Raw genomic sequence first — 27455 nt, 5'->3', positions numbered from 1 at the left:
ATCGGGAACATGTTTCCTGCCTCTAGCGTGTCCAAACCCTTAACAATCTCATATGTTTCGTCAATATTTCCTCTCATCCTTCTAAACTCCAGAGTGTACAAGCCCAGCTACCCAAGCAAGAATTTCATTGTCCTATCTGGGACACACATGACAATAAACTCTCTTGATTCTTGAAACTTTGAAACTACTCACTCGCGATTCAAACTTCAAGGTGCGGATTACTTCGGAGTCCTCCTTCGGCGGTTCTTGGGGCTGGGCTGTTAATGGAGTCTCTTGTCCATGAGCAAGCCTAGAGAAGTAATAGATACAGCAGTAGCAGTCGCCATCCAGGAGAACCACCATAATCCACATCCAGCCGTGGTAGAAGACTTTGAGAAAGGAGATGAGCTGCCAGGAGGCCGGGCGTTGGCGGCGGGGGTCCGAGATGGTCACCAGGTGGTCGCTGCGTTTTGCCACAGCCCTCTGTGGACAACGGCAGTAGACCAGGCATTCCCTGTGGACAAAGACACTGAGGAGGGTGAGGACGGCCGCCGGGACCAGGAGGAAGGAGATGCCGTAGACTTGGTTGTAGGCGACCAGCCATGGGCACTGGCATCCGATCTCGGCCATCTCTTGCAAGCCCCAGAAGACGGTGGCCACCACCAGGGATCCGATCACCTTGAAGATGGGTGTCCCCACCAGGGTGAGCTTGTCGTGCTCGGACAGTTGCAGAAGGTTGAGAGGCATGGCGACTCAGTCCCCCCCCTCCCCTCTCCTCTTTCCCCTCTGGCGGTGGAAACACTCCAGCGTTGGCCATTTCATCCAAGCTGCAGGGTGAGTGACAGCGTCCGTGTTTGCATTGCAACGCGTCCTTGCATTGCAAGTTTCCGGCCTCGTCCTCCACGCTCTCCCGGTCCTGAGATCACCCCATGCCTCTTGAAGTTGGGCCGAATCAAATTACGTTATAACTAGTTATAGTTTTAGAGATGGCGCAGCGCGGAAACGACCCCCCCCCCCCCCCCCCCCCCCCCCTTCGGCCCAACTTGCCCAATGCACACCAAGATGTCCCATCTACACTTGTCCCACTTGAATGAATGGTTTATTTCGGTCATACATTAAAAAGAACAACAACACATGTACACTTAAATTGTGGCCCCTGGTTCTGGACTCTCCCCAACATCGGGAACATGTTTCCTGCCTCTACCGTGTCCAACCAGAGAAACATAGAAAATAGGTGCAGGAGGAGGCCATTCGAACCAGCACCACCATTCATTGTGATCATGGCTGATCGTCCCCAGTCAATACCCCGTGCCTGCCTTCTCCCCATATCCCTTGATTCCACTAGCCCCTAGAGCTCTATCTAACTCTCTCTTAAATCCATCCAGTGATTTGGCCTCCACTGCCCTCTGTGGCAGGGAATTCCACAAATTCACAACTCTCTGGGTGAAAACGTTTTTTCTCACCTCAGTCTTAAATGGCTTCCCCTTTATTCTAAGACTGTGGCCCCCTGGTTCTGGACTCGCCCAACATTGGGAACATTTTTCCTGCATCTAGCTTGTTCAGTCCTTTTATAATTTTATGTTTCTATAAGATACCCCCTCATCCTTCTAAAATCCATTGAATACAAGCCTAGTCTTTTCAATCTTTCCTCATCTGACAGTCCCGCCATCCCAGGGATTAATCTCGTGAACCTACGCTGCACTGCCTCAATCACAAGAATGTCCTTCCTCAAATTAGATGCCCCATCCACACTTGTGCACTTAAACTGTGGCCTCTGGTTCTGGACTCCCCCAACATCAGGGACATGTTTCCTGCCTCTAGCGTGTCCAAACCCTTAATAATCTTATGTGTTTCTATAAGATATCCTCTCATCCTTCTAAACTCCAGCTAAGTTAATTCGCCAAGTATTCACATACAAGGAATTTGCCTTGGTGCTCCGCCTGCAAGTGACAATATGACATACAGTGACAGTTAAGAATGACACATAAAACATTAATAATAAAACATTATCAATTAAACATGTGTATTAAATAAAATACCAGAGCAAATGGAGGCTACAGATTTTCGGTTATTGAGTAGAGCAACTACTCGTGGAGAAAAAGCTGTTTTTATGTCTGGCTGTGGCAGCTTTGACAGTTCTGAGTCGCCTTCCAGAGGGAAGTGATTCAAAGAGTTTGTGGCCAGGGTGAGAGGGGTCAGAGATGATCTGGCCCGCTCGCTTCCTAGCCCTTGCAGTGTACAGTTCGTCAATTGTGCCAGTCGGAAAGGCAGGGGGCATGATCTTATATATCACCATTTCAATCAGTCTCGGAAAAAGGACCCAGAACATCACCTATCATGTACCGCTTGGCCAGCTTACAACCCAGCGGTTTAATGATGTCTCTCACTTCAAGTAGCCCTTCCATCCCCCCTCTCTCTCTCCATCCCTCCTCCTCCCTAGCCATTGTAGCTAGTTTCACTGTCATCCTACAAATACACAATACAAATTGCCTTTATTGTCATTCAAACAGAGGTTTGAATGAAATTTCGTTCCCTGCAGTCATAACAATAAAATAACATAACACACAATTAACACAGTTTCACACAAACATCCATCACAGTGAATCTCCAAACACCTCCTCACTGTGATGGAAGGCAAAAGTCTTATCCCTGATGTTAAAGCCCCCGGCGGGCGTTGGTAAGTCCCGCACCCGATTAAGCCGCGCCGGGCGATGTAAGGCCCTGCGACGGGCCTATTCAAACCCTGCAATTCGGGGCGGGAGAATTTGCCGTTGCTTTCAGAAATCGGTCTCCCACCAGGGACCAGCGAGCTTCCGATTTTTCCGACCACAGGGCCTGCGGCCAAAGCCTCCGAGGCTCCGCAGTCGGGTTGCCGCCGCCATGCCACCACAGCCTCCGTGCCAGCCACCTACGCCCAAACTCCATCCTGGTGCGTTTTATTGGCTTAGAGATACAACTCAGAAACCGACCCTTTGGCCCGAGTCCGCACTGACCAGCGATCCCCGCACATTAACATTACAGGTCGGGCGGGGTGGGGGGGAGTTCCCCCCGCCACGGGTACCATGTCATCCCGTGCTACCTGCTCCATGGTCGGATAGTCGGCGACTAAACCGTCTCCCCCAACTGGTTTTTCCAGGTGAGGAGGGGGCTGTGGACCCCCAGCAACACCAAAAACAAGACCTGTCAAAGGGCGGATGAACTTCTAGCGAGCCAACGGCCATCCACACTTCAGTTGAGGTTGCGATCACTGTCGTACGCAGCATTGTAAGGAATGATGACAAAGCACACACACCAAAATCCTATACTTCCAGCGGCGGAAGTCCGCAGGAACTGGAGGACAGAGACGTGTGGTGCGTCCGTCACCGTTCCCGTCGGAAATCAGCGCCACTGCGTCGCTAATGTTTTCAACGATGATCAATGAATGCACTACAGACAATTTTAATATTCATACCGAGGCAATTAACTGGTTAATTAACCAATTAACAATAACCAACCTGACCTCCCGGTGGCCCAGCACTTCAACTCCCTCTCCCATTCCGAATCCAACCTTTCTGTCCTGGGCCTCCTCCATGGCCAGAGTGAGTCCCACCGTAAATAAGCAACACCTTATATTTCGCTTGGGCAGTTTACACCCCAGCGGTATGAACATTGACTTCTCCAATTTCAGGTAGTCCCTGCTTTCTCCCTCCTTCCCCTCCCCTTCCCAGCTCTCCCACAGCCCACTGTCTCCGCATCATTCTTTCTTCTTCCCCCCACCCCCCCACCCCACACTCACATCAGTCTGAAGAAGGGCCTTGTCCCGAAACGTCACCTATTTCCTTCGCTCCATAGATGCTGCCTCACCCGCTGAGTTTCTCCAGCATTTTTGTCTACCTCAGCCAATTAACTTGTACGCCTTTGGAGTGTGGGAGAAAACCAAAGTTCTCGGAGAAAACCCACGTAAGTCACGGGGAGAACGTACAAACTCCGTACAGGCAGCACCCGTAGTCAGGATCGAACCCGGGTCTCTGGCACTGTAAGGTAGCTACTCTACCATTGCGCCACTGTGTATAACTCGTTATCCTAGCCCACAGCCAACAATAATCCGTGCCAGCCACCTACGCCCAAACTCCATCCTGGTGCGTTTTATTGGCTTAGAGATACAACTCAGAAACCGACCCTTTGGCCCGACCCTTTGGCCTGAACGGGGTACTGATTGTGGATGATCAGCCATGATCACAGTGATGGCTCGAAGGGCCGAATGGCCTCTACTCCTGCACCTATTGTCCATTGTCTATCGTTACTGTTTTGCATATCTTTCATTCACTTGTTCTTACATCTCATTATATCATCGTCTATATCTCTCGGTTCCCTTTCCCCTGATTCTCAGTCTGAAGAAGGGTCTCCACCCGAAATATCACCCGTTCCTTCTCCCCAGAGACGCTGCCTGTCCCGCTGAGTTACTCCAGCTTTTCTTGCGTCTATCTTCGGTTTAAACCAGTCCCTTCCCCTCCATGTTCTTCAGAGATGCCGCCTGACCCGCTGAGTCACTCCAGCACGTCATGTCTTTTTTTTAATGTAAGCGTGCGCCTGCTGTTTCTCGTGTCAACAAACTGTGCAAAATTTGTGTCGTGTTTCGACGAACATATTGCCCAATAAAGAGTACAGCGTGCTAGGTTGCAAACTTGATTTTAATCCCCGTGATGTTACATCACAACACACACACACACTAGAGTCTACAGTAGAGAAACAAAGCTGTCCTAGCTTCAGTTGCAACAAAAAATGCTTCCTTCAGCATTTTACAGTGTAAGGTCTGTATTGCAAGTGTACACTGAGGACTTGTGTTTCAATCACTTCCGATACACTTTACAAAACATTTAGAAAAAAAAAAAAGTTAAAGACACTCTTCCCGCTGCATCCTCAATGGCATTATCAAAACAAAAAGCCGCACTGTTCCACAAGCTTGCCTGAGAGATACACGGCCCCATTTGAGTGGGAGTGAACGCTTGTGACACAGGCCACCCAGCTTGGCTGCCCGTTTCAAGCCTGGAGCTGGTTTCTCCCAGAGCAGTGGCAGGCACCAGCAGAAGAAATCTCTCCCCCCCCCCCCCTCACACACAAAACGCGCTTGCACATTCTTCTTAAAACTAAGTGGAACATACATGACCACGCTGTAAATGGTCCCCTTCGGTTATTTTGGGGCATGGTTTTGGTAAACAAATCTAAAAAAAAAAAAAAACTTACCCCAAAAGTCTAACTTTTGGAACTTTTGAAGTCTAAAAAAGTTTCCAAAAGTCCAATTTTTTTTTCTCTCATCCCAAACAAGGTTGCAAATAAATGTTTCTTCCGAAGGACCGGAAGAAAGACATAAGGGAGGATGAACAGGTAATTTTTTTCCCCCCTGGACCTATAAACCATCGCGGAATCAACACAAAATGGTGGGGATTTGTGGCGCGCGATTTCGGGGAGGGATAGTGAGGAGAGAGAGAGAGAGAGGAGGGGAAAACTGCAACAGAAATGCGAGATGGTCTATCCATCTTCATATGTTGCACAAGTCTTAGGGAGAACATTTTTTTAAAAAGACACACTGTTTAAAAAAAAAAGCAGAAGAGAATTTGGATTTGCAACGGTGAGTCAGTTTGTGTTGAGGACAGTTTGTGTACCATCCTCGGCTGCCTCCGTTCCGCACTAGTGCCCGTGGCGCTCCTCATTGCTTCTGCTGCATCGCCTCCTTCCTTGCGGCGTCTTGCAGTAACTGGGTGTCCACCTCATCGGCCGGCAGCTGGACGTAACGCACCACCGAGCCGCGGATGAAGCAGTTCTTCACGGAGAGCTGGCGGGGGAGAAGAACGGCGGTGAGCGCGCGGGGAGACGGGACGACGTCCGAGCTAGCGTAGGAAGGAACCGCAGATAGACCAAAAGGGACTCGACCCGAAAACCGTCGCCCACTCCTTCTCTCCACAGACAAGGCAAAATAGCTGGAGTAAAGGGCCAGTCCCACCTTCACGACCTAATTCACGACCTCTGTCGAGTTTGCCCTTGACTCACACTCGCAGCATGGTCGTCATGAGGTCGTAGGCAGGATGTGATGCTAGTCATAGAAACATAGACATAGAAAAGTAGGAGGAGGCCATTCGGCCCTTCGAGCCAGCACTGCCATGCATTAGTAATAATCTTTCAAAACTCTTTAGATTCTGGAGTAGTTCCTGAGGATTGGTGGGTAGCAAACGTAACCCCACTTTTTAAGGAGGGTGAGAGAAAACGGGGAATTACAGACCAGTTAGTCTAACATCGGTAGTGGGGAAACTGCTAGAGTCAGTTATTAAAGATGGGATAGAAGCACATTTGGAAAGAGGTGAAATCATTGGACAAAGTCAGCATGGATTTACAAAAGGTAAATCATGTCTGACGAATCTTATAGAATTTTTCGAGGATGTAACTAGTAGCGTGGATAGGGGAGAACCAGTGGATGTGGTGTATCTGGACTTCCAGAAGGCTTTCGACAAGGTCCCACATAAGAGATTAGTATACAAACTTAAAGCACATGGCATTGGGGGTTCAGTATTGATGTGGATAGAGAACTGGCTGGCAAACAGGAAGCAAAGAGTAGGAGTAAACGGGTCCTTTTCACAATGGCAGACAGTGACTAGTGGGGTACCGCAAGGCTCAGTGCTGGGACCCCAGCTATTTACAATATATATTAATGATCTGGATGAGGGAATTGAAGGCTATATCTCCAAGTTTGCGGATGACACTAAGCTGGGGGGCAGTGTTAGCTGTGAGGAGGATGCTAGGAGACTGCAAGGTGACTTGGATAGGCTGGGTGAGTGGGCAAATGTTTGGCAGATGCAGTATAATGTGGATAAATGTGAGGTTATCCATTTTGGTGGCAAAAACAGGAAAGCAGACTATTATCTAAATGGTGGCCGACTAGGAAAAGGGGAGATGCAGCGAGACCTGGGTGTCATGGTACACCAGTCATTGAAAGTAGGCATGCAGGTGCAGCAGGCAGTGAAGAAAGCGAATGGTATGTTAGCTTTCATAGCAAAAGGATTTGAGTATAGGAGCAGGGAGGTTCTACTGCAGTTGTACAGGGTCTTGGTGAGACCACACCTGGAGTATTGCGTACAGTTTTGGTCTCCAAATCTGAGGAAGGACATTATTGCCATAGAGGGAGTGCAGAGAAGGTTCACCAGACTGATTCCTGGGATGTCAGGACTGTCTTATGAAGAAAGACTGGATAGACTTGGTTTATACTCTCTAGAATTTAGGAGATTGAGAGGGAATCTTATAGAAACTTATAAAATTCTTAAGGGGTTGGACAGGCTAGATGCAGGAAGATTGCTCCCGATGTTGGGGAAGTCCAGGACAAGGGGTCACAGCTTAAGGATAAGGGGGAAATCCTTTAAAACCGAGATGAGAAGAACTTTTTTTAACACAGAGAGTGGTGAATCTCTGGAACTCTCTGCCACAGCGGGTAGTCGAGGCCAGTTCATTGGCTATATTTAAGAGGGAGTTAGATGTGGCCCTTGTGGCTAAGGGGATCAGAGGGTATGGAGAGAAGGCAGGTACGGGATACTGAGTTGGATGATCAGCCATGATCATATTGAATGGCGGTGCAGGCTCGAAGGGCCGAATGGCCTACTCCTGCACCTAATTTCTATGTTTCTATTGTGATCATAGCTGATCAATAACCCTATCAATAACCCATACCTGCCTTCTCCCCATATCCCTTGATTCCACCAGCCCCTAGAGCTCTACCTAACTCTCTCAAATCCATCCAGTGATTTGGCCTCCACTGCCCTCTGTGGCAGGGAATTCTACAAATTCACAACTCTCTGGGTGAAAAAGTTTTTTCCCCACCTCAGTCTTAAATGACCTCCCCTTTATTCTAAGACTGTGTGGCCCCTGGTTCTGGACTCGCCCCACATTGGGAACATAGTCGTAGGCATTCGTGGCATCAAGTAGGTCGGGGCGTTTTTCTAACCTGGTGAAAAATGCCCACGAGTAAAAAAGGTTGTGAATTAGGTCGTGAAAGTGGGACGGGCCCATAACTCAGTGGGACAGGCAGCATCTCTGGAGAGAAGGAATGGGTGATGTTTCGGGTCGAGACCCTTCTTCAGACTGGTTAGGGATTAGGGAAACGAGAGATATAGACGGTGATGTGGAGAGATAAAGAACAATTAATAAAAGATATGCAAAAAAGTAATGATGATAAAGAAAACAGGCCATTGTTAGCTGTTTGTTGGGTGAAAATGAGAAGCTGGTGCGACTTGGGTGGGAGAGGGATAGAGAGAGAGGGAATGCCGGGGCTACCTGAAGTGAGAGAAATCAATATTCATCCCACTCTCTCTACCCCTCTCCCACCCAAGTCGCACCAGCTTCTCATTTGTAAGCTGACCAAGCAAAATATGAGATGCTGTTCCTCCAATTTGCATTTAGCCTCACTCTGACAATGGAGGAGATTGAGGACAGAAAGGTCCGTGTGGGAATTGGAAGGAGAATTGAAGTGCACCTCTCCAGAGATGCTGTCTGACCCGCTGAGTTACTCCAGCATTTTGTGTCTATCTTCGGTTTAAACCAGCGTCTGCACTTTCTTCTTGGTTTCTTGGTCCTCCAAAATATTCCAAATGGAATTTAAACTGAAGGTCGGAACTGGTCGTTGCCGGTTTAAACCGAAGCTAGACGCAAAAAAGCTGGAGTGACTCAGCGGGTAAGATCATGAGAGGGAGTAGACAGGGTAAACGAGTCTTTTACGCAGAGAAGGGGAATGAAGAACGAGATCTGACTCTGGACTCTGGTCCTGTCCACGGGGGGGAAATGGAGGAGGACTGGCCAAATGTTGTGCCTTCCACCACAGTGATGAATGCTGTGGTGGATGTTTGTGTTACAGTTTTATTGTGGTTGTGTGTTCTTTATTATTGTATCGCTGCAGACAACCCAAATTTCCACCAGCCTGGCTGTGTGGCAATAAATTATATCTAATCTAATCTAATCTAAGATGACACAGGAACAGAATAAGGCTCAGGTGGTCTAATTTTTATCCTGCATCTTATGGACTTAGGAATCAGTCTGAAGAAGGGTCCCAGCCCAAAATGTTACTTGACCATATCGACCATAGAGAATGGAGCGGCTGGGCTTGTACACTCTGGAGTTTAGAAGGATGAGAGGAGATCTTATTGAAACGCAAGATTGTTAAGGGTTTCGTCACGCCAGCGGCAGGAAACATGTTGCCGATGTTGGGTGAGTCCAGAACAGGGGCTACAGTTTAAGAATAAGGGGTAAGCCATTTAGAACAGAGACGAGGAAACACTTTTTCTCAGAGAGTTGTGAGTCTGTGGAATTCTCTGCCTCAGAGGGCGGTGGAGGCCGGTTCTCTGGATACTTTCAAGAGAGAGCTAGATAGGGCTCTTAAAGATAGCGGAGTCAGGGGATATGGGGAGAAGGCAGGAACGGGGTACTGATTGGGGATGATCAGCCACGATCACATTGAATGGCGGTGCTGGCTCGAAGGGCCAACTCCTGCACCTGTTGACGCTACTCACTCACTCGTCCCAGGCGCATTGACAACCCCCGATCCCGACCAATGATCATAGTGCGGATCTTTGATCCCGACAGTGAAGCCCAGACACACGGGAGGTACCGGAGATGATGGAAGTCTGTGGGCCAGATAATTACAGGGGGGAAAAAACCACACCTGTAGGCGGGATGATTTCGGGTTACGGGCCGCATTGGCCCGGGGGCCCTGGGTTGCCGGCCCCTGCGTTAGTCTATCATTAGCAGGGAATCGCCACCATTTGTCGCCTCTTGAGCAGATATTTACCAGAACAAACACAATTGCTCGGAGACACTAAAGAGTAACACAGCAGGTCAGGCAGCATCTCTGGGGAGAAGGAAAATGGGTGACGTTTCGGGTGCAGACACTTCTCCAGCATTTTGTGTCTACCTTCGATTTAAACCAGCATCTGCCGTTCTTTCCGACAAATACGACTGCTGCATACACTCACCATGTGTGGATATTTCTCTGGATCGGTCACACTGATATCCGTCAGTTTGATGTTCAGGTACTGAAAAGGAACAGAAGGGATGCATCACAACCTGGTTTGGGAAGAGCTCCGTGCAAGACGGCAAGAAATTGCAGAGAATAGTGGACGCAGCCCAGACCATCACAGTAGACAATAGGTGCAGGAGTAGGCCATTCGGCCCTTCAATGTGATCATGGCTGATCATCCCCAATCAGTACCCCGTTCCTGCCTTCTCCCCATATCCCCTGACTCCGCTATCTTTAAGAGCCCTATCTAGCTCTCTCTTGAAAGCATCCAGAGAACCGGTCTCCACCCGAGGCAGAGAATTCCACAGACTCACAACTCTCTGTGTGATAAAGTGTTTCCTCGTCTCTGTTCTAAATGGCTTATCCCTTATTCTTAAACTGTGTGGCCCCTGGTTCTGGACTCCCCCCACATCAGGAACATGTTTCCTGCCTCTAGCGTGTCCAAACCTTTAACAATCTTATATGTTTCAATAAGTTCACCTCTCATCCTTCTAAACTCCAGAGTGTACAAGCCCAGCCGCTCCATTCTCTCAGCATATGACAGTCCCGCCATCCTGGGAATTAACCTTGTAAACCTATGCTGCACTCCCTCAATAGCAAGAATTGAAGGGTCAGTGGCATCCTCGAAGGGGCAGGATCTATGTGAACACGTGATGTTGCCTGCCATCCAGGGTGGGGTCCATGTGTACAGGTGATAGATGTGGCCCGCCATCTGCTCACAGACATGCGCCCGGCCCCTTTGCAGATAGTCACATCATTAAAGCACACGGCATTGGTGGTTCAGTATTGATGTGGATAGAGAACTGGCTGGCAAACAGGAAGCAAAGAGTAGGAGTAAACGGGTCCTTTTCACAATGGCAGGCAGTGACTAGTGGGGTACCGCAAGGCTCAGTGCTGGGACCCCAGTTATTTACAATATGTATTAATGATCTGGATGAGGGAATTGAAGGCAATATCTCCAAGTTTGCGGATGACACTAAGCTGGGGGGCAGTGTTAGCTGTGAGGAGGATGCTAGGAGACTGCAAGGTGACTTGGATAGGCTGGGTGAGTGGGCAAATGTTTGGCAGATGCAGTATAATGTGGATAAATGTGAGGTTATCCATTTTGGTGGCAAAAACAGGAAAGCAGATTATTATCTAAATGGTGGCCGACTAAGAAAAGGAGAGATGCAGCGAGACCTGGGTGTCATGGTACACCAGTCATTGAAAGTAGGCATGCAGGTGCAGCAGGCAGTGAAGAAAGCGAATGGTATGTTAGCTTTAATAGCAAAAGGATTTGAGTATAGGAGCAGGGAGGTTCTACTGCAGTTGTACAGGGTCTTGGTGAGACCACACCTGGAGTATTGCGTACAGTTTTGGTCTCCAAATCTGAGGAAGGACATTATTGCCATAGAGGGAGTGCAGAGAAGGTTCACCAGACTGATTCCTGGGATGTCAGGACTGTCTTATGAAGAAAGACTGGATAGACTTGGTTTATACTCTCTAGAATTTAGGGGATTGAGAGGGGATCTTATAGAAACTTATAAAATTCTTAAGGGGTTGGACAGGCTAGATGCAGGAAGATTGCTCCCGATGTTGGGGAAGTCCAGGACAAGGGGTCACAGCTTAAGGATAAGGGGGAAATCCTTTAAAACCGAGATGAGAAGAACTTTTTTCACACAGAGAGTGGTGAATCTCTGGAACTCTCTGCCACAGAAGGTAGTCGAGGCCAGTTCATTCGCTATATTTAAGAGGGAGTTAGATGTGGCCCTTGTGGCTAAGGGGATCAGAGGGTGTGGAGAGAAGGCAGGTACGGGATACTGAGTTGGATGATCAGCCATGATCATATTGAATGGCGGTGCAGGCTCGAAGGGCCGAATGGCCTACTCCTGCACCTAATTTCTATGTTTCTATCATGAAGCACCAACTAAATCCATATTGAATGAATTGCCTCGAAGAAAGTAAACAGCTTGCATGATAATTTCTTTTAAAAATAGCACACAATGTGTAACTCACTGGGTCAGGAAGCATCCCATGGTTAGGTGATATTTCAGGTCAGGACCCTACCTCAGACTGGCATGACACCAACCATCGTGACTTCTCCAATCCCCTTACACACTCAATTCTCACCCCCCCTGAACACACAGCCCATCAGTCACTCAGCAATCAGCCTTAAGAAGGGTTCCAGTCCAAAACGTCATCTATCCATGTTCTCCACAGATGCTGCCTGACCCGCTGAGTTACTCCAGCACTCTGTGAAACGTCACCTATCCATGTTCTCCACAGATGCTGCCTGACCCGCTGAGTTACTCCAGCACTCTGTGAAACGTCACCTATCCATGTTCTCCACAGATGCTGCCTGACCCGCTGAGTTACTCCAGCAATCTGTGAAACGTCACCTATCCATGTTCTCCACAGATGCTGCCTGACCCGCTGAGTTACTCCAGCACTCTGTGACTGGGTAACTCTGTGGGCCTGGGTTATCAAGGCTTGGAACTGCATCTGCTGGACACTACCTGCGACTGCAGCTGTCAGGCACAAGACATGGCAAACGCACATGTAGGAAGGAAGTGCAGATGCTGGTTTACACCGAAGACACAAAACGCTGGAGTAACCCAGCGGGTGAGGCAGCATCTCTGGAGAGGAGGAAATGGGTGACTTTTCAGTCTGAAGAAGGGTCTCGACCCAAAACGTCACCCATTCCTTCTCTCCAGAGATGCTGCCGGTCCCGCTGAGTTACTCCAGCATTTTGTGCCTTCATGGCAAAAACCATGGTCGTGAAGCTGATGAACAATGTTCCAACATGGAAGGTAACTGGTGCCACGCACAACCAAGCCAGGAACTCCACCAACACACAACAGGTCTCCATGAAGAGAAGGATTCCAGTTGGTAGACAATAGACAATAGGTGCAGGAGGGGGCCAGTCGGCCCTTCGAGCCAGCACCGCCATTCATTGTGATCATGGCTGATCGTCCCCAATCAATAACCCGTGCCTGCCTTCTCCCCATATCCCTTGACTCCACTAGCCCCTAGAGCTCTATCTAACTCTCTCTTAAATCCATCCAGTGACTTGGCCTCCACTGCCCTCTGTGGCAGGGAATTCCACAAATTCACAACTCTCTGGGTGAAAAAGTTTCTTCTCACCTCAGTCTTAAATGGCCTCCCCTTTATCCTAAAACTGTGGCCCCTGGTTCTGGACTCGCCCAACATTGGGAACATTTTTCCTGCATCTAGCTTGTCCAGTACTTTTATAATTTGATATGTTTCTATAAGATGCCCCCTCATCCTTCTAAACTCTAGTGAATGCAAGCCCAGTCTTTTCAATCTTTCCTCATATGACAGTCCCGCCATCCCAGGGATCAATCTGGTGAACCTACGCTGCACTGCCTCAATCACAAGGATGTCCTTCCTCAAATTAGGAGACCAAAACTGTACACAATACTCCAGATGTGATCTCACCAGAGCCCTATACAACTGCAGAAGAACCTCTCGACTCCTATACTGAAATCAACGAGAGAGCAATTGGGCTGAAGAAGGGTTCTGATTCAAAATGTCATCTATCCACATTCTCCAGAGATGCAGCTTGAGTTACTCCAGCATATTGTGTCTTTTTTGGAAAGCCAGCAGCATCTGCAGTTCCTCGTGTTTGGCTCCAAGATCAATTCTTACCCTGATTTATATCAAAAACGCAAATCTAAAGAATTTTTGGTGCAACGTATCATTTTTTAACATTAAATAAAATATAATATGGTAAAACATACCTGATCAACAGAATGCAGGGTTCCACAAATGCTGAAATGAACAACAAAGTTGCATTATAAACAGACTCTATTTTTCACCTGAAGTTTTTCACGCTAATCAGATTAAACACTGGTTGAAGACCGCAGGCAGTGAGACTGGGCCCGCACCTGTCCTCCACTATCACCCTGAACACCGGCACACCACAGGGCTGTGTACTAAGCCCCATGCTCTACTCCCTCTTCACTCACGACTGTGTTCCTGCATTCGACTCCAACACCATCGTGAAGTTTGCAGACGACACAACAGTGATTGGGCTGATCACCAACGGTGATGAAACAAACTACAGAGCGGAGATGTAGAACCTGGCGGACTGGTGCGCCAATAACAACTTGTCACTAAACACCTCCAAGACCAAGGAGCTTATTATTGACTTCAGGAGGTCCCATAATGGAGAATACGCCCCAATCTCCATTTACGGGGAAAGTGTGGAGAGAGTGTCCAGCTTTAAGTTTCTGGGCACTCACATTTCAGAGGACCTCACAATAGTCCACCAACACCGCTGCGCTGGTCAAGAAGGCACAGCAACGACTGTTCTTCCTGAGGACATTAAAAAAGACTGGTCTGCCCCAACAGCTGCTGACAACGTTCTACCGCTGCACCACAGAGAGCATATTAACGTATGGCATCTCTGTGTGGTATCTCAGCTGCACGGAGGCGGAGAGGAGAGCTCTTCAGCGCGTCATCCACAGAGCGCAGAGGATCATTGGGACACAGCTACCAGCCTTGGAGGGCATCTACCACACACGGTGCCTCAGGAAGGCCGTCAGCATCCATAAAGACTCATCACACCCCTGTAACGGACTGTTTGAACTACTTCCCTCCGGCAGACGTTACAAGGCCTTCTACGCCCGAACCTCCAGACTCAGAAACAGCTTTATTCCAAGAGCTATAGCGGCTCTGAACTGGCCCTGCTGAGTGCCCCCCACCCCCCCTGGACTGTCTCCCTCGGATGGTCACGACACACAGCTTATTTATTTATTTTACTTTTCTTTTTCATCGGTTGGAGCTGCATACTAAATCTCGTTGCACTGACAATAAAATATATTATTATTATTATTATTATTAAGAGGCAGGATTCCCAAAAGGGTCATTTGCCTGATGAGTCGGTCACAAAGGAGGCAAATGCAATTTTATCATTCACTTAGCATCTGAAGATCTCTCCTGGTCCCAGCATACTGATGCAATTATCAAGAAAGTATATCACGCCTCTACTTTCTGAGAAGATTACGGAGAGTCGGTTTGTCAAAGAGGACTCTCTCGAACGTCTACAGGTGCACAGTAGAGGGCATGCTGACCGGTTGCATCGTGGCTTGGTTCGGCAACTTGAACGCCCAGGAGCGGAAAAGGATTGCAGAAAGTTGTGACCACTGCCCAGTCCATCATCGGCTCTGACCTCCCCACCATCGAGGGGATCTATCGCAGTCGCTGCCTCAAAAAAGCAGCCAACATCATCAAGGACCCACACCATCCTGGCCACGCACTCATCTCTCCGCTACCATCGGGAAGAAGGTACAGAAGCTTGAAATCTGTTACATCCAGGTTCAGGAATAGCTGCTTCCCCATAGCCATCAGGCTATTAAACACAATACAAACAAACTCTGAACTGTAACAGCCTAATGCACTATCTGCTTATTTATGTGTATATTGAACTGAACTGTTCTGTGTTTATGCTAACAATATTCTGTTGTGCTGAAGCAAAGCAAGAATGTCATTGTCCTATCTGGGACACATGACAATAAACTCTCTTGACTTGACTTGACTTGGACCCAGCACATTGGGAAGTTTTCCGCGCAGCTGGTGACCTCCACGACTACACGGACCCAGTGACGTCATACGTCCAATTTTGCGAGCAACTCTGTATCCCTTCAAGAACGGTTAAACAATACAACAATAAGCCCTGGTTCACAAAAGAAATTCAACAATTAAGAACTGAGAAAAATGCTGCATATAAATCTGGAAATAAGCAGGACTACATGGCTGCAAAATATAAATTAAGGTCTACAATAAGGAAAGCCAAACACAATTATGCCACCAAAATAGAACAAGAAATCTCAACCAACAACACTAGAACTGTCTGGAAAAAACTTCAGGAAATCACCAACTACAAAAAGAAATCCACCCCCATCCCTGATAATGATCATCAACTCCCAGATAAACTGAACACTTTCTATGGCAGGTTTGAACAGTCTCCAGTCCCTCCACCATCGCCCCCCTCTCCTCTTCCTCCCCCTCCATTCCACATCCAGGAGGCCGAGGTGAGGACTACCTTCAGGAGACAGAAGAAAAATAAATCAGCAGGCCCAGACAACATCAGCCCAGCAGTGCTCCATCATTGTGCTGCAGAACTGGCCCCTGTATTCACCGGCATCTTCAACTCATCCCTCTGCCAATGTTCAGTGCCCCAGTGCTTCAAACAATCCACCATCATTCCTGTGCCCAAGTCTAACACAACATCCTGCCTCAATGACTACAGACCGATTGCCCTCACATTCGTGGCCATGAAGTCATTTGAGCGCATCATTCTCACTCACCTCAAAACCAGCACTTCCTCCATCATGGACCCATATCAATTCGCATATAGAGCCAACAGGTCAGTAGAAGACACAGTCAACTTGGCCATCCAACACCTGGAAACCGCCAACACTTACGCCCGCATCCTGTTCATGGACTTCAGTTCGGCATTCAACTCCATCAACCCGGTCAAACTCTTCCATAAATTAACGGACATGAACATTGACCCCTGCATCTGTCATTGGATCTATAGCTTCCTTTGGAACAGACAACAGAGGGTGAAGATACATAACACCATATCTCACCCTCTGCACCTCAGGACAGGAGCCCCTCAGGGCTGCGTCTTGTCACCCTGGTTATTCTCACTCTATACAAATCAACTCACATCCCAGTATATTTCAGTCAAAATATATAAATACGCAGATGACACAACCATCATAGGTCTCATCTCTAACAACAACGAAACAGATTACCGCACTCAAACACACAAAGCAGTCACTTGGTGCACAGACAATAACCTCCTACTCAACACATCAAAAACACATGAACTTATCATTGATCTCAGACGTAAGGCACAACCCAAGACCCCCCTACTCATCTCTGGCGAACCCATATCCACCACTGACTCATTCAAATTTCTTGGCACTCACATAAGCAATAACCTCAAATGGAAAATCAATTCAGATCACATTTATAAAAAAGCCAACCAAAGACTCTTCTTTCTCCGCCAGTTCAAGAAGTTCAGAGTGAGGAAACATCTCCTTATCCGATTTTACACAGCCATCATCCAAAGCATGCTCACTTCATCAATAACAGTCTGGTACAGCAGTTTAGACACTCACTCCCGTAATAAACTACAGCGCATTGTCAACAAAGCATCCAAAATCATCAGCACTCCCCTCCCATCAATAGAATCACTCAATCTCAAACGGTCCGTGTCAAGGGTGAAGAAAATCATTTCTGATCGCTCCCACCCAGCTCACCACATCTTCCACCTGCTGCCGTCAGGAAGGCGCTACAGCTCACTGCCTGCCAAAACATCACGATTTAAAAACAGTTTCTACCCACATGCAATTCGAACTCTGCACAATATCACATAGCCACCTCGTGCATGTACTATATACTGTATGTTAGGTACACAAAATTGCTGGAGGAACTCAGCGGGTGCAGCAGCATCTATGGAGCGAAGGAAATAGGCGACGTTTCGGGCCGAAACCCTTCTTCAGACTGGGAGGAGAACTTCTTCAAAGTAGGCATACCTTGAAGAGATATCGCAGTGGAGTAGACAAAGTGTTCAAAAGGGAACTGCAGATGCTGGAATATCGAAGGTACACAAAATTGCTGGAGGAACTCAGCGGGTGCAGCAGCATCTATGGAGCGAAGGAAATAGGCGACGTTTCGGGCCGAAACCCTTCTTCAGACTGTAATCTGAAGTCTGAAATCTGAAGTCTGAAGAAGGGTTTCGGCCCGAAACGTCGCCTATTTCCTTCGCTCCATAGATGCTGCTGCACCCGCTGAGTTCCTCCAGCAATTTTGTGTACCTTCGATATTCCAGCATCTGCAGTTCCCTTTTGAACATATACTGTATGTTGTTGTGTTTTATGTTATATTTGACGGGAATGAGCCTATTGTGTAACATCCTGTACTGAACATGAATCCCACCAGCTTGACTGTGTGGTCATTAAATAATCCGAATCTGAATCTGACCGTCTCAGGTCAATTTGGAACATTGAGCATTTTTGGGGTGCGATTTGAAACATCAGTAGAAACTGTAATGTTTTACCTTCACTGGGTAGCCAGAGACAAAAGTACACTCACCTCAAGTCATTTTTCAGCTCCACCACCACGTCTTTCCCCACGAGGGATTTGAAAAATGAGTAAAATAACTAAAAATACGAGAAAAAGACATTCAACAGAGCCAAGGCATGCTTAAAAGATGTTGACAATTCGCAAATGTTTTTCGAGAAGCAGTGCAGGTTAAGGGGGAAAGGTTAAGAAGTGGGGGGGAGGGGGTCAGGGTTATGGTTTTGGGGCAGGGGTTAAAGATGGGGGGGTTAGGCGTGAAGGGAAGAAGATAGGGGTGGAGGTCAGGGGGAGGGGGTTGAGGGGGAGGGGGCCAGGGGTGAAGGGAATGGGATACGGGTGGAGGAGGTTAAGGGGGAGAGGTTAAGAAACAGGGTTCGGGTGGTGGTTTTGGGGTAGAGGTGAATGAAAGGGGATAGAGGTGGAGGTGAGGGGTTACAGGTGAGAGGTTAAGAAGTGGGGGTCTGGGTTAGGGTTTCAGGGTGGGGGTTCGGCATGAAGGGAAGAAGGGGTGAGAGGGTTAACTTAAGGGGTAAGAAGTGGGGGTTAGGCGTGAAGATAAGGGGGTGGGGTGCATGTGAGGGGGTTAACTTAGGGGGAGAGGTGAAGAAGTGGGGGTTAGGGTGATGGTTTTGGGGTAGGGGTTGGAGGTGGGGGTTAGGGGTGAATGAAGGGGGATAGGGGCGGAGGTGAGGTGGTTCAGGGGGAGAGGTTAAGAAGTTTGGGTCAGGGTTAGGGTTTCGGGGGTGGGGGTTTGGGGTGAAGGGAAGGGAAAGGAGGTGAGGGGGTTAACTTTAGGGCGAGAGGTGAAGAAGTGGGGGGGTCAGGGTTAGGGTTTCGGGGTGGGTGGGGTCAGAGGTGGGAGGTTAAGGGGAGGGGGTTAGCTCTGAGGGCGGAGTTGGTGGGGCGGATGCACCGCACGCTGCAGGAAAACGCGCGGCTTCTCTGCGGCCTCCGATGGGTCTGATCCCCGGGGGTGGGAACGGGGACTCCATCGCTGCCCCAGCGCCCCATCCACCCTCCACCCTCCACCCTCCACCCTCCACCCTCCACCCTCCACCCAGCCCCAGCGCCCCGGCCGTCAATGGGGAACTGGGACCGCATTCACTCTCTCTCCCTCTCCCCTCTCACACACACTCTCTCCCCCTCCTTCTTTCTCTCCCTCTCTTTCTCTCTCCTTCTCTCCCTCTTTCTCTCTCCTTCTCTCTCCCCCTCCTTCTCTCTCCCCCTCCTTCTCTCTCCCCCTCTCTTTCTCTCCTTCCCTCTCTCCTTCCCTCTCTCTCCCTCACTCACACACTCACCATTTCGGCGGCGGCTCCAACCTCCCGCTCAACCCGCTTCTCGCGAGGAAATCACTCCGTCCCCGCCCCCGTCCCGCCCCTTCTGTGATCAGCAGCAGCGAGTGTGTGTGGATTAGATTCCTTTATTGTCATTCAGACCTGAACGAAATTACGTTGCCTGCAGTCATACACAGAACCAATAAACACAAAACATACAATAAAACACAAATGGTTCACCAAGCACATCATCACTGTGATGCAGGCAAAGTCTTAGTCTTAGATAATATATGTATATGTGTGTGTGTGTTATATACATTTATATGTGTGTGTTATATATATGTGTGTGTGTGTGTAGATGTGTGTGTGTAGATGTAGATGTGTGTGTAGATATATGTGTGTGTAGATACATGTGTGTGTGTAGATACATGTGTGTGTGTAGATGTAGATGTGTGTGTAGATACATGTGTGTGTGTGTAGATATATGTGTTTGTAGATAATGTGTGTGTGTGTAGTTGTGTATGTGTAGATAATATGTGTGTGTAGATACATGTGTGTGTAGATACATGTGTGTGTGTAGATATGTGTGTGTGTGTAGATGTGTGTGTGTGTAGATACATGTGTGTGTGTAGATATGTGTGTGTGTAGATGTGTGTTTAGATGATATGTGTGTGTGGTAGATGTGTGTGTCGTGTGATGTGTGTGTGTGGAGTGATATGTGTGTGTGTAGATGGTGTGTGTGTAGATGTGTGTGTGTGTAGATATGTGTGGTGAAGATGATATGTGTGTGATGTAGTATTGTGTGTGTTGTAGATGTATAGCGTAGATATATGTGTGTGTGTTAAAATGTTTTTACATTAAGTGTGTAGATATGTGGTCGTGTGCAGTAGATGTGTGTGGTTAAATTATACTGTGTGTAGATATATGTGTGTGTGTGTAAATATGTGTGTGCATTTAAGTGTGTAGATATGTGTGTGTGTGTGTGTATATATACATGTGTGTGTAGATATATGTGTGTGTATATATACATGTGTGTGTAGATATATGTGTGTGTGTGTAAATATGTGTGTACATTTAAGTGTGTAGATATATGTGTGTGTGTGTGTATATACACATGTGTTTGTAGATATATGTGTGTGTGTGTAAATATGTGTGTACATTTAAGTGTGTAGATATATGTGGGTGTGTGTATATATACATGTGTGTGTAGATATATGTGTGTGTATGTAGATATATATATATGTGTGTGTGTGTGTACATGTGTATGTGTGTAGATATATATGTGTGTGTGTTATATATGTGTGTGTAGATATATACATATATGTGTGTTTAGATGTATATATATGTGTGTATATATATATATATATATATATACAGTGGCTTGCAAAAGATTTCATACCCCTTGAACTTTTCCACATTTTGTCACGTTACAACCACAAACATAAATGTATTTTATTGGGATTTTATGTGATAGACCAACACACAGTGGTGCATAATTGTGAAGTGGAAGGAAAATGATACATGGTTTTCAAATTTTTTTACAAATAAAAAACTGAAAAGTGTGGCATGCAAAAGTATTCAGCCCCCCTGAGTCAATACTTTGTAGAACCACCTTTCGCTGCAATTACAGCTGCAAGTCTTTTGGGGTATGTCTCTACCAGCTTTGCACATCTAGAGACTGAAATTTTTGCCCATTCTTCTTTGCAAAATAGCTCAAGCTCAGTCAGATTGGATGGAGAGCGTCTGTGAACAGCAATTTTCAAGTCTTGCCAGAGATTCTCAATTGGATTTAGGTCTGGACTTTGACTGGGCCATTCTAACACATGAATATGCTTTGATCTAAACCATTCCATTGTAGCTCTGGCAATGTTTAGGGTCGTTGTCCTGCTGGAAGGTGAACCTCCGCCCCAGTCTCAAGTCTTTTGCAGACTCTAACAGGTTTTCTTCCAAGATTGCCCTGTATTTGGCTCCATCCATTTTCCCATCAATCTGACCAGCTTCCCTGTCCCTGCTGAAGAAAAGCATCCCCACAGCATGATGCTGCCACCACCATGTTTCACAGTGGGGATGGTGTGTTCAGGGTGATGTGCAGTGTTAGTTTTCCGCCACACATAGCGTTTTGCATTTAGGCCAAAACCTTCAATTTTGGTCTCATCTGACCAGAGCACCTTCCTCCACATGTTTGCTGTGTCCCCCACATGGCTTGTGGCAAACTGCAAACGGGACTTCTTATGGCTTTTTTTCAACAATGGCTTTCTTCTTGCCACTCTTCCATAAAGGCCCGATTTGTGGAGTGCACGACTAATAGTTGTCCTGTGGACAGATTCTCCCACCTGAGCTGTGGATCTCTGCAGCTCCTCCATGGCTGCTTCTCTGATCAATGCTCTCCTTGCCCGGCCTGTCAGTTTAGGCGGAAGGCCATGTCTTGGTAGGTTTGCGATTGTGCCATACTCTTTCCATGATGGATTGAACAGTGCTCCGTGAGATGTTCAAAGCTTGGGATATTTATTTATAACCTAACCCTGCTTTAAACTTCTCCACAACTTTATCCCTGACCTGTCTGGTGTGTTTCTTGGGCTTCATGATGCTGTTTGTTCACTAATGTTCTCTAACAAACCTCTGAGGCCTTCACAGAACAGCTGTATTTATACTGAGATTAGATTACACACAAGTGGACTCTATTTACTAATTAGGTGACTTCTGAAGGCAATTGGTTGCACTGGATTTTATTTAGGGGTATCAGAGTAAAGGGGGCTGAATACTTTTGCACGCCACACTTTTCAGTTTTTTATTTGAAAAAAAATTAGAAAACCATGTATCATTTTCCTTCCACTTCACAATTATGCGCCACTTTGTGTTGGTCTATCATAAAATCCCAATAAAATACATTTACGTTTGTGGTTGTAACGTGACAAAATGTGGAAAAGTTCAAGGGGTATGAATACTTTTGCAAGCCACTGTATGTGTGCGTATAAATATATGTGTGTGTGTTGATGTGTGTGTGTGTAGATGTGTGTGTGTGTAGATGTGTGTGTGTGTAGATATGTGTGTGTGGAGATGATATGTGTGTGTGTAGATATACGTGTGTGTGTAGATGTATATGCGTAGATATATGTTTGTGTGTGTAAATATGTGTGTACATTTAAGTGTGTAGATATGTGTGTGTGCAGATATATGTGTGTGTGTGTGTGTGTGTAAATATACATGTGTGTAGATATACGTGTGTGTGTGTAAATATGTGTGTACATTTAAGTGTGTAGATATGTGTGTGTGTGTATATATACATGTGTGTGTAGATATATGTGTGTGTATATATACATGTGTGTGTAGCTATATGTGTGTGTGTGTAAATATGTGTGTACATTTAAGTGTGTAGATATATGTGTGTGTGTATATACACATGTGTGTAGATATATGTGTGTGTGTGTAAATATGTGTGTACATTTAAGTGTGTAGATATATGTGGGTGTGTGTATATATACATGTGTGTGTAGATATATATGTGTGTGTATATATACATGTGTGTGTAGATATATGTATGTGTAGATATATATGTGTGTGTGTAGATATAGGTGTGTGTATATGTGTGTAGATATATATATATATATATATATATATATATGCACATATATTAATGCACTATCATTGTCTATTTATTTGCCTGTTTGTTTTATATATGAGAAGGCCGCTCATATATAAGTGGCGTCGGGTTTGTATAATGGTCTTGGTATACGGCTTGGCATAATGGTAATTTGTCCCAAGTATATAGGATAGTGTGTAGTGTGTAGCGTGGTGGAAGTGTACTGGGTCGGCGCGGACTCGATGGGCCGAAGGGTCTGTTCCCGCGTTGTGTCTCCAAACTAAATCAAACTAAACTAAACTAGCAGTGGTCAATTGATTTAAAATCACTGTGTACACTTTCCCTAGCACTGCATTTAAGAATAAGGAGTAAGCCATTTAGAACAGAGATGAGGAAACACTTCTTCACGCAGAGAGTTGTGAGTCTGTGGAATTCTCTGCCTCAGAGGGCGGTGGAGGCCGGTTCTCTGGATGCTTTCAAGAGAGAGCTAGATAGGGCTCTTAAAGATAGCGGAGTCAGGGGATATGGGGAGAAGGCAGGAACGGGGTACTGATTGGGGATGGTTAGCCATGATCACATTGAATGGCGGTGCTGGCTCGACGGGCCGAATGGCCTACTCCTGCACTTATTGTCTATTGTTTATTGTGCAGAACAGTACAGATTTAATATTCAGAATGCTGACTGGTTGAATTCATTTAATGGGACAATTTGCTGAATATGTAAATGCAGAATAAAGAAGTCTGCAGGGAGGGGGAAATCACAGCTAACACCTTTTATTGACATCATTCATACATCCAAGGGAGAATGATTCTAACTCAACGATTATTATCCCAACAGCAACTCCATGGATTTACAAATTCTCTGGAACACTGCCTCTTTGTGGCAAGGATGGAAAAGGGGGCAGGTGTGATGCCCAAACAAATGTTTAGTTGCCACTCTAGGTAGTTCCAGTGATTCTTCAGTGGGCGGTGTCAAAGGTTTAATCGACTTCTTCGATTGTTGGACCGCCGGTTGCGTTCTTTCCCATCCGCCCGGCGAAGGAGCCCTCGGGCATGCCAAGGCATGCTTAAAAGTGGTTGACAATTCGCAAATGTTTTTCGAGAAGCAGTGCAGGTTAAGGGGGAAAGGTTAAGAAGTGGGGGGGGAGGGGGTCAGGGTTATGGTTATGGGTTTGGGGTAGGGGTTAAAGATGGGGGGTTAGGCGTGAAGGGAAGGAGATAGGGGTGGAGGTCAGGGGGAGGGGGTTGAGGGGGAGGGGGCCAGGGGTGAAGGGAATGGGATACGGGTGGAGGAGGTTAAGGGGGTGAGGTTAAGAAACAGGGTTCGGGTGGTGGTTTTGGGGTAGAGGTGAATGAAAGGGGATAGAGGTGGAGGTGAGGGGTTACAGGTGAGAGGTTAAGAAGTGGGGGTTAGGGTTAGGGTTTCGGGGGAGGGGTTAGAGGTGGGGGTTAGGCGTGAAGGGAAGGGGGTGGGGTGGAGGTGAGGGGGTTAAGGGAGAGAGGTTAAGAAGTGGGGAGTCTGGGTTAGGGTTTCAGGGTGAGGGTTCGGCGTGAAGGGAAGAAGGGGTGAGGTGGTTAACTTAAGGGGTAAGAAGTGGGGGTTAGGCGTGAAGATAAGTGGGTGGGGTACAGGTGAGGTGGTTAACCTAAGGGGAGAAGTGAAGAAGTGGGGGCCAGGGTTATGATTTCAGGGGAGGGTCAGAGGTGGGGGTTTGGCGTGAAGGGAAGAAGATATGGGTGGAGGTGGTTGAGGGGGAGGTGGTTGATGGGGAGGGGGTTAGGGGTTGATGGGGAAGAGGCTAGGGGTGAATGAAAGGGGATATGGTGGAGGTGAGGGGTAGGGGGAGAGGTTAAGAAGTGGGGGTCAGGGCGATGGTTTTGGGGTAGGGGTTCGAGGTGGGGACTAGGGGTGAAGGGAAGGGGTAGAGGTGAGGGGGAGGGGGTTAAAGGGGGAGAGGTCAAGAATTGGGGTTAGGGTTAGTGTTTCGGGGTGAAGGGAAGAAGGGGTGAAGGCGAGGGGGTTAACTTAAGGGGGAGAGGTGAAGAAGTGGGGGTTAGGGTGATGGTTTTGGGGTAGGGGTTGGAGGTGGGGGTTAGGGGTGAATGAAGGGGGATAGGGGCGGAGGTGAGGTGGTTCAGGGGGAGAGGTTAAGAAGTTTGGGTCAGGGTTAGGGTTTCGGGGGTGGGGGTTAGGTGTGAAGGGAAGGGGAAGGAAAGGAGTGGAGGTGAGGGGTTTACATTTAAGGGGAGAGGTGAAGAAGTTTGGGTCAGGGTTAGGGTTTCGGGGGAGGGGTTTGGGGTGAAGGGAAAGGAGTGGAGGTGAGGGAAAGTGTTTCGGGGTGAAGGGAAGAAGGGGTGAAGGCGAGGGGGTTAACTTAAGGGGGAGAGGTGAAGAAGTGGGGGTTAGGGTGTTGGTTTCGGGGTAGGGGTTGGAGGTGGGGGTTAGGGGTGAATGAAGGGGGATAGGGGTGGAGGTGAGGTGGTTCAGGGGGAGAGGTTAAGAAGTTTGGGTCAGGGTTAGGGTTTCGGGGGTTTGGGGTGAAGGGAAGGGAAAGGAGGTGAGGGGGTTAACTTTAGGGCGAGAGGTGAAGAAGTGGGGGTCAGGGTTAGGGTTTCGGGGTGGGTGGGGTCAGAGGTGGGAGGTCAAGGGGAGGGGGTTGGGTCTGAGGGCGGAGTTGGTGGGGCGGATGCACCGCACGCTGCAGGAAAACCCGCGGCTTCTCTGCGGCCTCCGATGGGTCTGATCCCCGGGGGTGGGAACGGGGACTCCATCGCAGCCCCAGCGCCCCGGCCGTCAATGGGGAACTGGGACCGCATTCACTCTCCCTCCCTCCCTCCATCTCTCTCTCTCCCCTCTCACACACTCTCTCCCTCTTTCTCTCCCTCTCTCCTTCCCTCTCTCCCTCTCTCCCTCCCTCACTCACACACTCACCATTTCGGCGGCGGCTCCAACCTCCCGCTCAACCCGCTTCTCGCGAGGAAATCACTCCGTCCCGCCCCCGTCCCGCCCCTTCTGTGATCAGCAGCAGCGAGTGTGTGTGGATTAGATTCCTTTATTGTCATTCACACCTGAACGAAATTACGTTGCCTGCAGTCATACACAGAACCAATAAACACAAATGGTTCACCAAGCACATCCTCACTGTGATGGAGGCAAAGTCTTAGTCTTAGATAATATATGTATATGTGTGTGTGTGTGTGTGTTATATACATTTATATGTGTGTTATATATATGTGTGTGTGTAGATGTAGATGTGTGTGTAGTTATGTGTGTGTGTAGATACATGTGTGTGTAGATGTATGTGTGTGCAGATAATATGTGTGTGTAGATACATGTGTGTGTGTGTAGATATATGTGTTTGTAGATAATATGTGTGTGTGTAGTTGTGTATGTGTAGATAATATGTGTGTGTAGATACATGTGTGTGTAGATACATGTGTGCGTAGATACATGTGTGTGTGTAGATATGTGTGTGTGTGTAGATGTGTGTGTGTGTAGATACATGTGTGTGTGTAGATATGTGTGTGTGTAGATGTGTGTGTGTGTAGATGATATGTGTGTGTGTAGATGTGTGTGTGTGTAGATGTGTGTGTGTGGGGATGATATGTGTGTGTGTAGATGTGTGTGTGTGTGTAGATATGTGTGTGTGGAGATGATGTGTGTGTGTGTAGATGTGTGTGTGTGTGTAGATATGTGTGTGTGGAGATGATATGTGTGTGTGTAGATGTGTGTAGATATGTGTGTGTGGAGATATGTGTGTGTAGATATATGTGTGTGTGTGTAGATGTATATGCATAGATATATGTGTGTGTGTAAATATGTGTGTACATTTAAGTGTGTAGATATGTGTGTGTGCAGATATATGTGTGTGTGTGTGTAAATATACATGTGTGTAGATATGTGTGTGTGTAAATATGTGTGTACATTTAAGTGTGTAGATATGTGTGTGTGTGTATATATACATGTGTGTGTAGATATATGTGTGTGTATATATACATGTGTGTGTAGATATATGTGTGTGTGTAAATATGTGTGTAGATTTAAGTGTGTAGATATATGTGTGTGCGTATATACACATGTGTGTGTAGATATAAGTGTGTGTGTGTAAATATGTGTGTACATTTAAGTGTGTAGATATATGTGGGTGTGTGTATATATACATGTGTGTGTAGATATATGTGTGTGTATGTAGATATATATATATATATGTGTGTGTGTGTGTACATATGTGTATGTGTGTAGATATATATGTGTGTGTGTTATATATGTGCATGTAGATATATACATATATGTGTGTTTAGATGTATATATATATGTGTATATATATATATATATATATGTATATATATATATACACATATATATATATATACATATATATATATATATATATACACATATATATATATACAGTGGCTTGCAAAAGTTTTCACACCTCTTGAACTTTTCCACATTTTGTCACGTTACAACCACAAATATAAATGTATTTTATTGG

The 27455-nt window shown here is 47.1% G+C and overlaps 1 protein-coding gene across 1 annotated transcript; it reads right to left on the bottom strand.

The window, feature by feature from the left end:
* Positions 1-4631: 4631 nt before the first annotated feature.
* On the bottom strand, positions 4632-19490 carry lsm2 (LSM2 homolog, U6 small nuclear RNA and mRNA degradation associated). The gene is made up of 5 exons (XM_033047402.1): positions 19405-19490; positions 18119-18186; positions 13750-13780; positions 9966-10025; positions 4632-5791 (listed from the first exon to the last, which is right to left on the bottom strand). The coding sequence occupies exons 1-5, from the start codon at positions 19405-19407 to the stop codon at positions 5666-5668; spliced, it is 288 nt and encodes a 95-aa protein (XP_032903293.1). The 5' UTR covers positions 19408-19490; the 3' UTR covers positions 4632-5665.
* Between the last annotated feature and the right edge of the window lie 7965 nt (positions 19491-27455).

The sequence above is a fragment of the Amblyraja radiata genome, chromosome 30 (genome assembly GCF_010909765.2).
Source record: "Amblyraja radiata isolate CabotCenter1 chromosome 30, sAmbRad1.1.pri, whole genome shotgun sequence".
In the NCBI taxonomy this organism is placed as follows: domain Eukaryota; kingdom Metazoa; phylum Chordata; class Chondrichthyes; order Rajiformes; family Rajidae; genus Amblyraja; species Amblyraja radiata.
The sequence above is the reverse complement of the archived record's forward strand: the minus strand, read 5'-3'. Positions and strand labels throughout refer to the sequence as shown.